Genomic DNA, 17998 nt, shown 5'->3' on the forward strand with positions numbered 1-17998 from the left:
AAACAAGGTTAAAATTCATGACCGAATCTAAGGAGACCAAAGACAATGTATTGGCGGTTTGTAGATCCAGTGCTAATGCTCATTGCTATAAGCCTCCTCATTTCAATAGAAACGACTTTGGGAGGCAACAAATCAATGATGGGAGAAAAAAAAATATTTGTCGTAACTGTGGAGAACCGGGACACATCAAGTCATATTGCCTTGAATTCAAAGGAAAAGACAAGAAAAGAGTAACTACTCTAGAGGCTTCTCGGGAGGACAAAGATGCAATTGATAGAAACCCAAAATCTGTTGGAAGCATGTCTTTGTCCCAACTAGTAGAAGCTCTATAACTGCTCCTCATAGGCTCATCCTCTATAACTGGTGTTGCGATCTTCTCTTCCTCACCTCTCGGTAATATTTCTTGCCTCTTAGATTCTGGCGCTTCATTCCATATGACTCCTAATAGTTCTGTGCTCTTCGATTGTGATATTAATTCAAGTAAATCTAATGTTTTTATCGTAGACAAATCTCTTGATATAAAAGGAATTGAAAATTTTAAAAATACTTCAAAATTTTCTATTTCAAAAGTCAGAATTATTCCAAAACATAATTTAAATATTCTTTTTGCTTCTCAAATAACCTATAAGACTCTTGTTTACAAAAAAAGTGTTTGGATCTAACCGGATCTAGGAGGGAAGTCAACATTCCCCCATGATTAGCCTATGTAAATCCCATGAGGGGGGTTTCTTTTTAAATGCAAACCCCCTCCTCGACTCTCTCCCTGCTAACCCCCCTGCCTCTCTCTTCCCTGAACAACGTTGGAGCCCCGGCTCCTGTCTCGACCCTCTCGCCTCTCTCTTGCACGCCGGCTCACCCAAGCCCTCCCGTCTCCCTCTCACTCTGCGTTACCTTCATCTCTCTCTCTCTCTCAACTGTATTTATCCTCCCTCGTCTGGAGTCACCCTCTTGCAGGTATGTCGCCCTCCCCCTTTTCTCCCCCTGTTTTATTTTTGTCGTTGGCAAACCAGAGCCACCAACGGTGGTGGCTCTGGCTTGCCAGGAGGGATGGTATCGAGCACCCTCTCCTCTTCTCTTTTCTTCCCCTGCCGACCAGGTGGGGCGGCTGAAGTTGCAATCCACCCCCGTGCTTTATTTCTCTAGCCGGCAACCTAGAGCCACCAGCGGCGGTGGCTCTGGCTCTGGCTCAGGAGAGAGGGTGTCGAGCACCCTCTCCTTCCTCCTCTCTGGAAAGACAGGTGGGGTTAGGCAAACCCCCTGCCCCCCGTCTGACTCTCCCCCTCTCGCTGGGTTGGCTGGGTGGAGGGATCGAGCCATCTCCACCTGACACTTGCCCTTTTTTTTATTGTTTCCCTTTCGTTGGTTCAAACAAGGAACCAGAGCCACCTGAGCGGTGGCTCTGTTTCGTCGCCCCAAGCAGTGACAATGGCAGCGACAATAAGGTTGCTATTGTGCCAGCCTGGGTTCAGTTTCCACTAGGGTGCCTCAAGTCGGGGTGGGCTCAGTAGAGCCACCGAGCTGCCTTGTCCCCTCTTTCTTCTGATCACTGCCCCTCGCCCGCAGCAGGGACAACTGGTGCTGCCTTGGGCTCGGCCAGAACCAAGCAAAGCTCGAGCCAACCGAGTTCATCTCGGTTCCTAGTCGATTAGGGATCAAGATCGACTCGGTTGGAAAACGAACCCAGCTCTGTAGTCGACCTAGCTTGGCTTGACCCGGTCAACTTGAATTGGGTTCGGGTTCAACCCCTGTGACACAAACGTCGCTTATTCTGTTAAATTAAGTTGGTTATATCGTTCTATTCGCAACACGATAAAAACTATTTTCAGTGCACCATTCAGCACAATGGACAAGACACACTTACTAAGGCACGAGCCTTTAAGAACCTATGCTTGGAATCGTCGGCGATTTAGACCATCTTCGAGGTAGGGGAAACTTGCATACGAGAATACTTCTAACTTATACTTATATATATATAACTCAAGAACTCAGTTTTGCATATTATTGTCTATTTAAATTACGTCATTTAGCCCGATGTACAGTTTCATACACTGGGCATCGCTTATGCAATTTATTTAGCTCGATGTACGGTTTTTTACACCGGGCATCGCTTACGCAATTTATTTAGCTCGATATGTGGTTTCACACATCGGGCCTTGTTTTATGTCATTTACCTTGCTGATGCGCTGGAATGTGCATAGGCTTTTGCTTTAATATATATGTATTCTATATATATATATAACTTTATAAAGTATATAGTTTTGCGTACTCCTATTTACTTTAGATTACGCGTGTATGTATTTAAAGATGCATATTTGGATATCCTTGTCGAGTCTCTTTTTTTAAAAAAATGATTTTACATGCGAGATTTCAAGCTCGCATTGTTCGTTATCTCGAAAAGCAAAAACAAGTATTTGGCGTTTGCGTATTCGCAATTGAGTTTTCTCTTCAAACCAACATAACGAAAAGGCTTCAATTACGTAACCCTAGGTGGTATTTACGTCTGATTTTTCTTTTTGGTATCCGAAATGACTTGGATATTCCTCGGCCTAAAGCACGAGACTTTAAAATTTCTAAATAATGTTGGGGTTTCTTTTCGAGAAACCGATATCCTTTTCATCATAGTGGTACTATCAGACATGCACATTTTGTTAGTACTACGATGATTGGACTGGAGGTTTATGGTAACCTCGTAGTGTGACAATGCAGGATGATTAAAAAAAATCACATAAATGGTGATGATCGCCTTCACAGGTAAGATGCTCGATTTGGTTTAAAAGACCAGAGCATGTATAATGGGTCGTCAGTTAAATAAGACCTGACATACCCATTCGTCTCTTTGGTTTCGTCAAGAGAGAGGATGTGATGGTTCAAAAACTCCGATGGACATTAAATTCATTAGACACAAATTTTTCCCATGAACTAGTGCGAAATATAAAAATATCATTATTAAATCTATTTTTAACCAACTTATAAAAATTTTGAAAGTAAGAAAAAACTTCAGATTGATGTTTAAGTAAATCCAATTTTTTTTAGTGAAATCCTTCACAAATATAGCATAATGTGCATATCCACTTTTAGACATAATTGGTGTAGGACTCCAAACATCCGAATGAACTAACTGAAGTGGTTTAGAAGAAATAAAAGTTCTATCATTAAATGGTAATCTCATTATTTTCCCAAGAATACAATCTTTACGAGTAAAGTCATTAATATTACAAAATTTTTCCAATCTCCGAAAATATTGAATTTTTGGATATATAGAATAAAACATATCTTTGGGTATCTCCAAAAAATCTATATAGTAGAGACCTCCTTCTCTATGGCCTTGATCCTGCATCCAACATTTGTTTGAAGAGGGGATATTATAACCATAATCGGATATTTGAGAGACAAATAGAAGATTTAAATTTAATTTTGGAATGTGTCTAATTTTTGAAATAATTTTTTTTATTTGAAAGATTTTTCTTAAAATTTTCTATTCCTTTGATTTCAAGAAATGTACCATCGAAAGTGAAAACATTTGACACACTTGGGTTATTACGACATTCAGATAAAATATCACGATTTGGGGTTATATGAAAAGATGCACCAGAATCAAGAAGCCAAGAAAATTTATCGGGGTTGGTGTAGGATGAGACCGCAACTCTAGTTGAAGAAGATCCTCTAAGAAGAGGTTGAAGAGCTTCTACTAGTTGAGATAAGTATTTAACTATTCCAATGGATGTATCTTGAGAGGTATCATCGTCCTTGGTCTCTTGAGGTGTTTCAACCGTAGTCACTTTCTTCTTCGTATAGTATTTTTTTCATTTCTTTTCCTTAGCTTGGGACACAGGTTTAATGTGCCCTGGTTTATGACAAGAATGATACATGAATTTTCTTTTGTTGTTATAGTCATTTGCTGTTTCTCAAAGTGAGGTGGTCTATAAGTACGAGCATAAGATTCGGGCCTAGAGACGACCAACACAAATTCTTCATCATTTTTAAGAGAATTTTTCTTCAACCCATTCTCTTTCATGCTTAGTTCCTCTATCGTATCAACAATAGAGGGAACTTTCTTTGCCTCTATGCAAAAGATCCGATTTAGTAGACTCAAATTTGGCCTCAAACCATTCACAAATTGATAAAATTGTTACGCATCGATTTGCCTTTGGCGGAGCTCAATACCTTTGGGAGAATGCCACTTTGGTTTAAGTAGCACCAATTCTTCTCATAGTTCAAATAACTCGTTATAGTATTTTCTAATACTTTTATTGCCTTGAGTCATAGTTCATAGTTTGTCTTGTAAATTGCACACCTGTGCAATATCCTTAAGGGAATACACGTTCTTGAGGTATTCCCAAGCATTGTTAACATGCTTGAATTTGGCAAAGCTAGAGCGGTTTTTGATGTCAACTTTGTTGATGAGCCATGACATAATCTTGACATGTCCTACTTTTCACTCTTTCCATTTTTTTCATAATTAGCTTAACTTTAGTTTTTTCCACATCTGTGAGAGGGACTTCTTTTTTGTTCTTCACCTTAGTGAGAACTAGTTTAGGTTCCGGATCAGAACCAACCACTAATCTTCACAACCCTTTTCTCCAAATGTGATGCTTTATAATGAAAGACCATATAACATAATTCGTATCATTGAGTTTCATGAGCATGATGATGATACTTTCTTTGTTATCCATTTTGCAAGGGTAAGAAGAGATAGAAAGAGAGAATATGAGAAAGCGATAACAGAAAAAGTACAACGAACAAATCAACCTTCAAGAGAACACAACTTGATCACACAAACACTTTGAGATGATTCACGGAGAAGAAAGCAAGCTTGTGTTGCAACCACCAACACAAGCATGAGAGAGACGATTTCACAAGCCAACAAACTTTCTTCATTCTTAAAGAGCACCTTGTTAAAATACATGTATCTATACATATAATACACCATAATACTCGATAGGGGTATTATGGTCTTTTCACAAGTACCCGATAGGGGTACTTGTTTTTCTTCTTTTTTATTTTTCTGTATTTATTTTAGTTTTTTCCTTTTTTAAGCCATTTAAGGGGCCCCACCATAGAGTCGTTGAGGCCCCCAACGGTCACAATTGTGACCGTTGGGGGCACCCAACGACTACATGGGAGCCCCTTTTTTGGCTCTCCTTTTGAGGCCATGTGGCCTCCCTTTCCTCTTCTATTCCTTTTGTATAAATAGGGGTGAACCCCTTTGTATTTATTCATTCTCGAGAGCTCTATCTCTCTTTTCAATAAAGAGACTTTTATATTTTGTGTTGTGTATATATTGTCCCTTTGTGGACTTGGCTATTGTTTGTCCATTGTAGGACATTGTAAGTGCTTATAGCACTCTTTTTATTTCCGCATATCTCATTACATGGTATTTCTTCCAAGGTGAAATCTTGTCTCTCTCTCTCCACTTCTTTTACAACATTCTCTTATTGAAGCAATGGATACCAAGATCGACCTATCATTCAAGCTCAATGGAAAAAATTACATGATGTAGGCATCTGTAATGAAAAATAATCTCAAAGGGAAGAAGCTTTGGGGTTATGTAATGGGGATTGTTCTGGAACCTCAACTTAAGCTCACAAAGATGGAGGGAGGTCAAGAAAAAGCTCTTGAGGGAGATGCTCGCCTCAAAGCAATAGAAGACCATCAACGTCAAGTGAAAGATTAGGAAAACAACCATGCAAAAATCCTAGCATGGTTTATGAATAATGTTGAACTTAAGGTATGTGCAAATATTGCAAAATTTCGCCGAGCTAATGAAGCTTGGTTTTTATGAAGGGTATGTATACCCAAAAAGATCTTGCAAGAGCCTATTTCTTGCAAGAGAAAGTTAGAACTACAAAACAAGGGGATATGAGCATCTAAGATTACTATAGTGCTCTAAACCCTTTGTGGGATGAATTGACTCTTTTAGAGCCTAAATGAGTGGCTATAGAGAATGCTGTGCTTAGACAAAAACAAATGGAACAAGATAGGTTGTTTTAATTTTTATTTGGGCTTCGTCCCGAATTTGAACAAGTGAGATCCTCACTCCTTCATAGATCCACTCTTCCTCCATTAGAGAATGCCATTGCCGAAATTACTTAAGAAGCGACTCGACATGACATGAGTAAAAACGTGGATGATGTTCTTGCTGTATCTAAACCCGACAATCATGTTAAAACCGACAAGCACCTCATTTTGGAAAACAAGGGAATGTGGAAGGAAGATGATTATATGTCATCATTGTTATGAGCCGGGACATATGAAACCCACATGCCCAAAATTAAATGGAACCTTCAAGCCTAAGGTGGCTTCCGTTGAGGAATCCTCCACTAAAGAAGATGAAGGCAAAAACGGGGATTTCAAAAACACTCTTGGTCAAATATTCTTGGCTCTCCAACAAATCCTAAAGGCTACTTCCTCCACCTCCGATGCCTCCATTGCCTCTTCATCTCCTCCCGGTACGTATTCTTGGATTTTAGATTCTGGAGCATCTTTTCACATGACTCCCCATGAAAATGCTTTAAACAACGTATGCACCAATTCAAAAATATCTTGTGTTTCTACGGCCGATGGAACCTTTCTCAAAATAAATGGCATTGGAACTCTAGATCCTAAAAATCTTCAAAACTTTTTTGTTCCAAAAGTAAGAATAGTTCCTAAACTAAATCTCAACCTTTTTTCCGTTTTCCAAATTGCCAACCATGGATGTGAAACATCTTTCTCATCTCAAGGGTGCTTTGTGCAGGATCTCCAGTCCAGGAAGCAGATTGGGCAAGGCCATAAAAAGGGAGATCTTTACTACATGGATCACTTGATAGTCCCTACAAAATCTTTTTGTACTTATGTCTAAGATAAAAGTATTGAAACTTGGCATAAAAGACTTGGACTTACAAGTTATTCTAAAATGTATCTTTTTTCTTTTGGAAACAAGTTTTGTAAAGAAAAAGATATCAATTGCAAAGATTGTATTTTTGGAAAGATGAAGTCTACTCCATTTCCTAAAAAAACCTTTATTTCAACTAGACCTTTTGAATTTGTGCATTCCGATATATGAGGACCATCTCTGGTTTTATCTAAAGGTGGTTATTCATATTATGTAACCTTTATTGATGATTATACTAGATATGTATGGATTTATTTTCTTAACCTTAAATCAAAAGTTTTTACCTTTTTTAAAGAATTTTGTGCAAAAATTAAAAATCAATTTCAAAGTCACATATCCATTCTTAGATCCGACTCCGGAAGAGAATACTTATCAAATGAATTTCAAACATATTTAAAACAATATAACATTTGTTATCAAAGATCATGTTTAAGAACTCCACAACAAAACGGTCTAGCGGAAAGAAAACATAGTCATATCCTAGAAACCACTAGATCATTACTTATCTCTAAAGATATTCCTAATTTTTTTTTGGGTCGAAGCCGTGTTAACCTCCACCTACTTAATCAATCGAATGCCGTCCTCAAAATTAAATAATATCTCTCATGAAAAACTTTTAAAAATTTTACCCGATTACAATCGTCTTCGTATCTTTGGAGGTAAATGCTTTGTTCTTTTACATTAAAGAGATAAACTATCACCAAAAGCAATTGAATGTGTATTTTTGGGATATGGTGAAAATCAAAAGGGCTATAAATGTTTTGATTATAAGAACAATAAGTTATATGTCTCAAAAGCTGTGACATTCTTAGAAGATGAGAACGGATTTGAAATCTTAGACAAACAAAATGAAATTGAATATATGTTTTTAAATGATCTTTTAGAAGATACAAATGATGAATCTTTAAGTCATTCAGAAATATTAGAAAACACACGTAATAGTGAAGACACACATAATATTGAAATATCACCAACTGCCGGTGACAATCTACATGTTTACACCCGACGTGAGCAAGAGAAACCTATTAGTGCTTTAGAAAAATTCTTGCGGCTTAATGAACCTCTAGAAGAAACTTCCCTTAGGCGCTCCTCTAGAGAATCAATTTCACCTAATATGTTTGTTTCATATGAATCTCTCTCACCAAATTATAGAGCTTGTTTAATAGCCTTACATTCATATTATGAGCTTTCTCATTATAATCAAGCAAAAAATATATCACATTGGATTGAAGTAATGAGGGTAGAATTAGATGCCTTAAAGAAGGCTAAAACTTGAGAATTGGCTCAACTTCCTCCAAATAAAAAAGTTATTGGTTGCCGTTGGGTGTACAAAGTAAAGACAAAAAGTGACGGTTCCTTAGAACGATATAAAGCAAGATTAGTAGCTAAGGGATACTCACAAGAATACGACATTGATTATGAGGAGACCTTTGCTTATGTTTCTCGAATGACTAGTGTTTGAACTCTAATTGTTGTGGCATCATCTAAGAAATGACCTATATTTGAAGTAGATGTTAAAAATGCTTTTCTTAATGGTCAACTAAATGAAGAAGTATATATAGGCCCTCCGCCGGGAATTAAGCTTGAAAAAGGTCAAACTCTTAAATTATTAAAAGCTTTATATGGTCTCAAACAAACCCCTAAGGCTTGGTATGATAGATTTAGTGCTATCATGATTAAGTTGGGATTTCGTTCTTGTTATACTGACACTGCTCTCTTTGTTAAAAGTACAGGTAATAGTATTGTTATTCTTTTACTTTATGTTGGTGATATGATCATCACAAACAATGATGAAAGTGGTATTATTGATGTTAAAAATATGTTAAAAGATAACTTTGATATATCTGATTTGGGTTTTCTCAGATATTTTCTTGGCATTGAAGTTGCATACTCTCCTCGAGGGTATATATTATCACAGATGAAGCTTGCTGCAGATATATGTTCTAAATCTGGAATTTCTGATGACAAAAAGGTGGAGACTCCAGAGGTTATCAACGTTAAACTACAGTTGGAGGATGGGGTTTTTCTGGATGATCCTACACTCTACAGACAACTCATTGGATCTCTCACCTATCTGACCATCACCAAGCCAGACATCGCTCACTTTGTTCACTTTGCCAGCCAATTCTAGCATACTCCTACAACTGTACATATGAGTGTTGTGCTTCAGATTATTCGTTATATAAAAAACACTATAACTAAAGGGCTATTTCTATCCTCGCTCTCTTCATTAAATTTGCTTGCCTATACTGATGCTGATTGGGGAGGAAACCCAAATGATAGAATCTCAACGACTGGTTTCTGTGTCTTTTTAGGAGATTCGTTAATTGCTTGGAGATGCAAGAAACAACAGAAAGTCTCCTTATCATCTACCGAGGCTGAATACAGGGCTATGACAACTACTACAATGGAACTTGTGTGGCTTCAAAGTCTTCTTCAAAATATGGGAGTTGAAATTTTCGGTGCTTCGAAGCTTTGCTGTGACAACAAAAGTGTCATCTACATTGCCAGCAATTACACCTTCCATGAGCGGACCAAACATATAGAGATGGACTGCCACTATGTTCGTGATGAGTATCTCTGTGGGACAGTTACACAGCCATACGTCACATCCGAATATCAGCTCACAGACTTTTTTACTAAAGCACTTCCTGCTCTTCGCTTCTTGTTTCTCCTTGGCAAACTTTCGGTCATCTCCCCATAAAGTTTGAGGGGGGGGGGTGTTAAAATACATGTATCTATACATATAATACACCATAATACCTGATAGGGGTATTATGATCTTTTCATAAGTACCCGATAGGGGTACTTGTTTTTCTTCTTTTTTATTTTTCTGTATTTATTTTAGTTTTTTCCTTTTTTAAGCCATTTAAGAGGGCCCACCATAGAGTCGTTGGGGGCTTCCAACGACTCCATGGGAGCCCCCTTTTTGGCTCTCCTTTTGAGGTCATGTGGCCTCCCTTTCCTCTCCTATTCCTTTTGTATAAATAGGGGTGAACCCCTTTGTATTTATTCATTCTCGAGAGCTCTCTCTCTCTTTTCAATAAAAAGACTTATATTTTGTGCTGTGTATGTATTGTCCCTTTGTGGACTTGGCTATTGTTTGTCCATTGTAGGACATTGTAAGTGCTTATAGCACTCTTTGTATTTCTGCATATCTCATTACACACCTTGCTCTGATACCATGTGAGAATACAATTCTCCAATTACGAACCAAAATGTCCACCAATAAATCAAATGGACAAGTACAAAAGTGTCACTAAGGACACACACAAAAACCCACAAAGGGGTTCTTCGCAGAGAAGAATATAAAAATTATATTTTATTAATCACCAAAATGCAAAGAAATGCATTACAAATAATGAAAGGGTTCACCCCTACTGTTCCAACAACTCTATTTGACTAGTCAACTCTATGTTAATTAGTCCAAAAAGAACCTAACAAAAAAAAGGAAAGGAAAAAAAGAAAAATAGTTACAATAAATAGTTGCAACTAGTTACAATATTTACATATATAATATATGTATACATATACGTGTATATGCATATAAATATGTACACATACTTAAGTTTGTATATATATATATATACATATTATACATTTTAGCACATTTTACATGTAAAAACCTTGATTGTAGTCTTCTTTTACTGGATCAGGTATTACTACACATGTTTTGGGTCCAAATTCAACTTTACATGATTGCATCTCATTTGGGTCCAGACTTGGGCTTATGATTTGGATTCATATCAGGTAGGAATGTAGGATCTGGCCAGTTCCATTTGCATCTAAGGCTGTGTTTAGGAGCCGGTGTTGGAGTGGAGATGAGAGGGGTGATGGAAGTGGAGTTGTCAGCATCTTTGTGAGGATGTAATTGAAAATGGTCCATCTCCACTGCCAACACCAGCCTCATCTCCCAAAACGGGGTTCCCAAACACCGGTGGGGCTAGGTGGTATTAATTATACCCTTACTAAATACCATCTCCACTCCCATCTCTGGCACCCAAACAGAGACTAAGATCGACATTGTTACGCTCCTTATGAAGTGATGATAAAATATTTATTCTTGAAGAGTATTGGATATTGATGTCTTGGTTGTAATGTCTAGGATTAATACACTCTTTGCTGCTTTCCTGGGTAGAAGTCCATTTCATTCATTAAAGTTATTTTGTCAGACATCAAATTCTCATAGCAATGACACCTTTTTTTTCCAATTTCAGAGATGCATCTCGTGCTTTTGTTTCAGGAAATTTTACAGGTATATTATAATTATATTTGTGCTTCATGCTTACAATATTTTTATCTTTAAAACCATTTAGTTATGCTGTTGCTTTGTATCATATGTCCTATATGGGTCATGTTCATGTGTTGCGATCATTTGAGCATACTTAATGGCCTTGAATAATATGTTGCAACTTTTAAATGCTGCATTGCAAGCATTTAGTTCAATATGTGCATTCTGACATGTTTTGTTGTGTTGACATGTTTTGTTGTGAAAACATGGACATATCTAATTATACGATGCATTTTGAAATTGAACAAGAAACTAAAAAGTTATAACAAATAAAGTGGATAGAAATTGTAAATTTTTGAAAAGTAATTGGTTACAAAGAAAAATAAAGCATATGCAAGAAAAAAAAAGCTAAAAAATTCAAGTAAACTTGATTATGGAATAAATAGACCATGAAATAAATGTGCAGAAATTGGACCTCAAGGGTTTTATTGATGGAGGTCTGCACTGGGGCCAGCTGGGTTCACACCACTGTCACCAATATTGGTGATATTTTCAAAATATCGCGAGAAATACCAATATTTTAAGGTAACATTTTAAAGAAAATATTTTGTGCTATTTTCAAAATATCACCAGAGGACAAAATATTGTGATAATATCACAATATTTTTGGAAACAAACTCTCTTTTTATTTTAAGCTTGCATTTTCCTATTTTTTTGTTTCTTTTATATTTTAAAACCTTTAAAACTTGTTTCTTTATATTTTGAAAGAAAAGTAATGCAAAATTTTTTATTTTTTTTTGTTATTATTTATATTTTTTCAATTTTTTAAACTCCCAAGATTTTCAACTTTTAAAAATCTCTCCGAGAAATACCCTCACCAAGATAATACCTTGAACGATATAGGTGACTATGGTTCACACCCATCGTTCGTGACTGATGAGATCGGGTTTTCCCTTGGCTCAGCCAAAAAAAAAGAAAGGAAAGAGAAACAATTATAGTTTCATAAATATAGTGCAGTGATATCTACTTAACCACATTTTTGTAGAAATATATGCTTTCAAGGTAATTGTCAAACCACAACATATGTAAAGTTGTGAATATGAATGCATTTTTAATATCTAGCATAGATAATAAGTTATATAACCCACTGAATAATACAGAAGAAGATTCCCTTAGTTTCTGCTATTTAATCACTTCTCCAAATATGGCAAAATAGCTTAAATAAATTTGCTCCTCTTCAAAATTGTTTCTCCCCATTTTGCCTCTTCATCCTCTAACTCTGGGCATGCATAATCATCAGCTTCTTTATTGTCTCTTATTTCCATCTTAACTTTCAGTTGCTTCCTATCAACATCCTCATTAAGCACATTAGGCTCCTCCTTGTATCAATGTGTGTATCATTTTATTGTTTAATATTTCTAAAATTCTAAACTAAGCATATAAAGCCAAAACAAAATATCTCTGCTCTCTTGCTGATGTATCGTATTATGTGAAACAAATACATTGCCATTGAACCATGATTATTCTAACTAGTTCCTCTTAGGCTCTGTTTGGGAGCTGGAGATAGGGATATAATAAATGCCACCTACCCACCTACTTGCATTGGTGGTTGGAAGGCAAGATGTAGGAGATGGTAATGATGATAAAGTGGAGATGGCCCTTTTCAACTACGTCCTCACAAGGATGTAGTTGTCAACTCTAGTCTCATCACTCATTTTCTTCTCTACTCCCATCACCTCTCTGATCTCCTCTCCAACACTGGCTCCCAAATAGAGCCTCATTGGTGGGGTTCCTCTTAAAGAAACTCTAATTTGTCTCACACTCATTTGCAGTGCATGTTTGACTTAAAATACACTAAGCCAGTGAAGTTAATATGAAAGAATCCATGCCAAACCTTTCTCACCAAACATTACAAATAAATATGTAATATATCTGACTATTGTAATGCTTCCCTTTACATAGTAAAATCTTGGTATGAACATGATAATACTTCCATTTACATAATAAAGCCTTAACATGAACATGCAGTTTTCGCCAGAGAACATGTCACCTGATTATCACGATTTCCATTGCGAGTACTTGTATTCAGCACCATCATGTATTAAACAACCAAAACAAAGCAAGAACTCCACTAATAATATGAAAAAGGTCTGCAATCACATAAACTTTATGACAAGAAACACATCTACTGGTAAGGGACTTTTGCTTATATGATGTCATCTGTATAACGTTATAATAGCTGGTCCAAACTACATAAAGGTAGGGATGACTTGAGAAATGGTAAACACATTCTTTTCAAAAGATTTCCCCTGCATCTTCTCTTTCTCACAGTGATTAAGGCTTAAAAAATTTTTTTGATTGATTTTTATTTCTTTGGTTATTACAAGTAAAGGTAATTCTGGTTTCTCCATTTCACTAATTAATAATTATTTTCTCAACTTAGGGGATGGGTTAACTGACTGCCTGCGTGGTTTGTCTGCCTCAGAGGTAAGCCTTTCAACCATCTTTATTTTTCTTCTTGACTACTATATACATTTCAGTTTCTACTTCTATTAGTAATTGTAATCATGTTTGCTCTGATTTTTTACTCTTACTGATGAAATTTTTATAATAGCATGTATAATATGTGTCAAGGATTCCTTTAGGTGTTATTCTACTTGCTGGCTATTAACTAGTTTTAATTTTATTCTGGATCCTGATTGTCTATCTCAGAGTTACCGAAGGCTTCTTAGGTAGGTGAGTGCGCTTCCCAGAAATTTGCTTCGATAGCGTGATACTCCTCGCTTTCGAAACTCCATGGGAATCTCAATTCCCCTACGCTTCTTCTATGCTTCCCACATGCGTTATCCATGCTTCCGTACATGTTTCCTATATGTTTTTCTCGCGTTTCTTTTAATGCTTTCCATGTGCTTCCTCTCATGCTTCCACACACTTCCCATGTGCTTTCTCTAAATTGGTAACCATCATTGTTAGATTTTAACAAAAATTTAATTTTTTTACTGAAAAATCATGAAATATAACAATAATCAATTTTATTTTAGTTTTTATTTGTTTCTTGTTCAATTCCTATTCAGTTATCATATTGCTTCCTTTTGTTTTTCCTGTTTCGCTTTCAAATTGATACTTCACTTCTCGCTTCCTTTAAATTTTAAAATGCCTCTCTTCTCGCTTCTACTTCCTGTATCGATTCCTGCTTCCGCTTTCTAGTCTGGCAACTTTGGTCTATCTCTTCTATGTCTATTGTCTACATTTTTACTTTTAGTTATTCAAGCTGAAGATGTCATCCCCACCATTTCACTAGAAATAATCAAGTACATGATATAGTGAAGAATGATACTTTTGCAGTCATGGCATTCAGGTTCCAATAGAGAAAATTTCCATTTGTTGTATAACTAGCATTAACTTGTCATATTCCAATTGGATTTACTAATAGGGAATATTTCACTGTGAATTTAGTATGAGAATTGTATGGGGTAGCCGTAGCAATTTTTCTTTGAAATATCTTCCATATTGTTATTCATATCTTCTCTAAGGCTAATTTTGTTTCTTCTTAACTAATTCACTCCATCTTCGTTTTTCTGTGGTATCTTTAGTTTATCAAATTGATGTAGTCATGACTAATTCTCAGTAACTATCCTGATGGTTGAGATTTATGAAAGCTAATCGGTTTATTACCGTTCTTCTGCTCCATTGTTTCTAACAAACTTTCTTTTTTTCTACTTTCCCATAGATCAAAAGCATAGTTGATTGGCGGGACTTTTACTTCAAAAGATACAAGTGAGTACTTTTGCAGGTCGATCTTCAAATACCTACAGAATTCCTTTTGGGAAGTTAGTTTCTGATTGCATTATACTGATCATATTGTTTTGTTTGTGATTTAGTTTCTTCTGCAAGCTGTGGAATGCATACACATAAATCATTAATACTTACATCAAGACTGGAAAACAGTGCTTCTGTGAAGGCATGGAAAATCTGCATGTTATGAGGACAAATGTTTGGACATGCATGACACATAAAAGTGCTTGTATTGGCTCTAATTTGTTGAAGTAAATGAAAACATTGATTATTTAGTTGTAGAATTGAATGTGGAATTAAAAAACCTGATTTTGCAATGGGTCTGTCTTGATTAAATCTGTGTTTTATGCTTCATTATGGGAAATATCAAAAAGCACATCCTATGATTTGAGTCATTATGTCAACCAACTCTTTCTTTGATGTGTTGATCAAGTTTTTCTCTAATTTACTGTGTTAGTTGCACCATGTCTTTTCACCCTTTAGTTGAAGACTAGTCATTGATTTTAATCAAATCAGTTCAGAGCACGTATTTTGTCTGTTATCAGATAGGTTGCGTGATTTAGAGATAAGGGAACTTGAAGACATAAAGACAACTGCATGATGCCATTTCTGCACCTTTTTATTTATCAAATTTCTATTTTTTTCTTTATTCAGAAATACATTTGTTTCAGAAGCTGAGCAATTTTAGTCTGTTTTACCCTTTTTCTTTTTCAGATTTTAATGATTGTGTTAGAGAGAATACATCCATTGCAGTATTTTGTGTGAAGTAATCTTAGTTGGTATATGTTTTAGCTTAGTTGTGCATGTAGTAAGCAGCACATAAGGAGTTACAAACCATCACAGGATCATTTGCTAATGCGTAAAGATAACCCATGTTTAAACTCAAGTTCTTTCAATAAGATATGTAGGTAAACTTATTGGCCGATACTACAATAATGGTGGTAATCCAACTAAGCTGCTAAAAGGAGTTGAAGCAAAGGCTGCTAGAGGCGCCCAACTTTTAGAAAAACAGAAGAATGAAGAAGCTAAGATACCAAGTTGCAATTCTAGATGGAGTCAGGAAGATGGAGGGCAGGTCATCTCTCTCTCTCTCTCTCTCTCCCTGTGTGTGTGTGCACGTGTGGTGCATGTGTGTGTCTTGAACAGCGGCAGGGAGCAGTTGGTTTAAATGCATCACTCTGAATTGGAGTGAGTTCATTAAACACTATCCTTTCATCAGCTTACTCCATTGCTCTCTTTCCTGATTTTGTGTATCCATTCTGTAAGAACTTCAAGTCATGCACATCGTTGATTCCATTTTCCAATTGGGCCTGGGGTTAGTGCTAGAATAAGGTTTCTATCTATTTCTCGAAATTTCATGGAAATATTTCAGATACTGAAAAGCCAGTTGCCATCCATTTTCTAGCGGTTGTGCCTCATGCTTCTTCAGTATTGAACATAATATCCATTTCCTTGGAGATGGCCATGTCAACAATATTGTCCTGATTAGGAATGAACAACTCAGCCAAAAATTTATATGCTGTAACTCAAATATGCCAAAATTCATGCTCCCAGAGCATTCCATCTGAACCATTAGTTTTGAAAACTTAAGGCAATTTTTTCATAGGACCTATACTCCAAGGTAGGAGCAGTTATGAGTTGGGAACTTCTGCATTCACTTTTCCATGTGGCTTTAGGTGGTTTGGCCATGATAGAGATGTTAGCCAGTTTCTTCTCTGTCATTTAGCATCAAACTTAGCACTCCGGGAATTCACTAGTTGTTGACTAATTTGAGGCAGGCATGTGAAACTTCTATTAACTAATTTGTGTTGTGAATTTCTTTTGTTCAGGTTTGGTGTGAAGATGGATATCCAAGATTAGTTCAAAGGCCTGGGGATATAGCCTTAACAGGTGAAATAAGCCGGAGATGTGCATGCTTCAAGGAAGCGGAACTTCACCAGCCAGGCTTAGAGGTTTATGCAGGGTGTGACTGGTTGTCAAAGGTTTGTGTAGTATGATCCTATCAAGTTTGTTCTCATGCAGCTTTTGCAAGTCATTCATTTGCTTTTGGATTCTTGTGTATGCAATTTAAGATGCTTATTAGCAATACAAGGCTTGAATGTGGCTAATTTGAGATTTTGGAATTCAAGAAGGAATTTTAAGAGATTAACCTAACTAGCTAATAGAGTCTATTTTCTTGTTGAATGTAATAAAAAAATTTGCATATGGAGTGCGTTCTTTGTCTGAACTTGAGCATTATATTATATTTAAGTTTCTTTCTGCATGCAGTTTATGGGGCTTGTAAATTGATAATGATCTCTTGTAATAAAGATTTTTATCACGTTTTCCATGAAAGGGTTATCAGACTGACATGGAACCTTTTTAAGGTCGCTCACTGTGTTGAAGTGTTACAATCAGCTCACTGTGTTGAAGTGTTACAATCACGTGTTTCTATATGAAAGGGTGTTGGTTCTTCTGTAATCAGTGAATGAGTTCATTTCTTTTGTGTATTTTGGTGAAAGTGGTAGGGAGTTGTCTGCCAACCACTGTAGTTCTGTCTACGTGATATCTCAGATCTTAGATCCAGCTAATTCACAGAAAACAATGATGTGCTGATTGACCGGAAATCTAATTATCCCTCTGCATGTGTTAACCGGATTTATTCCTGTTGAATGTCCTTAGGCCACTTTTCTGGTGGCCGAAAATTCTTGGGAATCATGCAGAAACAGTGTCCTTTATGATCTCATTCACACAATTCAGAAAACCCATTTTTTTTCTTTTCTTGTAGTTCTTGTGTAGGGATCTAAATTGAGATATATTTACACAGGAAGATTTTGGTAAGAATAGAGGCAAAAAGGTTGATGTGAACCTGACTTCTGTAGGGATCTAAATTAAGACATGTTTGATACAGACGCTGAGGGAAACTGGGTCACTGAACAAAGTCCCAAGCATCCTGTTGGAGCCTCTTGTGGCTCCCATCTGCACAGGTGTCACTACACTCCCATCGTTTTCAAAGAAACTGGATCCTCTCTCTCTCTCTCTCTCTCTCTCTCTCTCTTAAAGTTAAAACAAGCTTGTCCACACGCTTCTAAAGCTACTAAACGAGGTGCATTTCTCAA

At 36.5% G+C, this 17998-nt stretch overlaps 1 protein-coding gene across 3 annotated transcripts in view; it reads left to right on the plus strand.

Annotated features, from left to right (window-relative positions):
- MAPR4 (membrane-associated progesterone binding protein 4) overlaps positions 1-17160 on the plus strand; it is a 35961-nt gene extending 18801 nt beyond the window's left edge. The window contains exons 4-8 of one of the 3 annotated variants that reach the window (XM_089982585.1): positions 11092-11129; positions 13549-13592; positions 14836-14882; positions 15801-15975; positions 16730-17160. In XM_089982585.1, the coding sequence (XP_089838711.1) occupies positions 11092-11129; positions 13549-13592; positions 14836-14882; positions 15801-15975; positions 16730-16897 (472 nt within the window). In that variant the 3' untranslated portion in view covers positions 16898-17160. Of the gene's footprint in view, positions 1-11091; positions 11130-13548; positions 13593-14835; positions 14883-14986; positions 15258-15800; positions 15976-16729 lie in introns of those variants that run through there. The other 2 variants (XM_089982587.1, XM_089982586.1) reach the window with 2 other exon arrangements.
- Positions 17161-17998: the final 838 nt, after the last annotated feature.

Source organism: Nuphar pumila, chromosome 12 (genome assembly GCF_984573655.1).
Source record: "Nuphar pumila chromosome 12, dmNupPumi1.hap1.1, whole genome shotgun sequence".
NCBI classification, from domain to species: domain Eukaryota; kingdom Viridiplantae; phylum Streptophyta; class Magnoliopsida; order Nymphaeales; family Nymphaeaceae; genus Nuphar; species Nuphar pumila.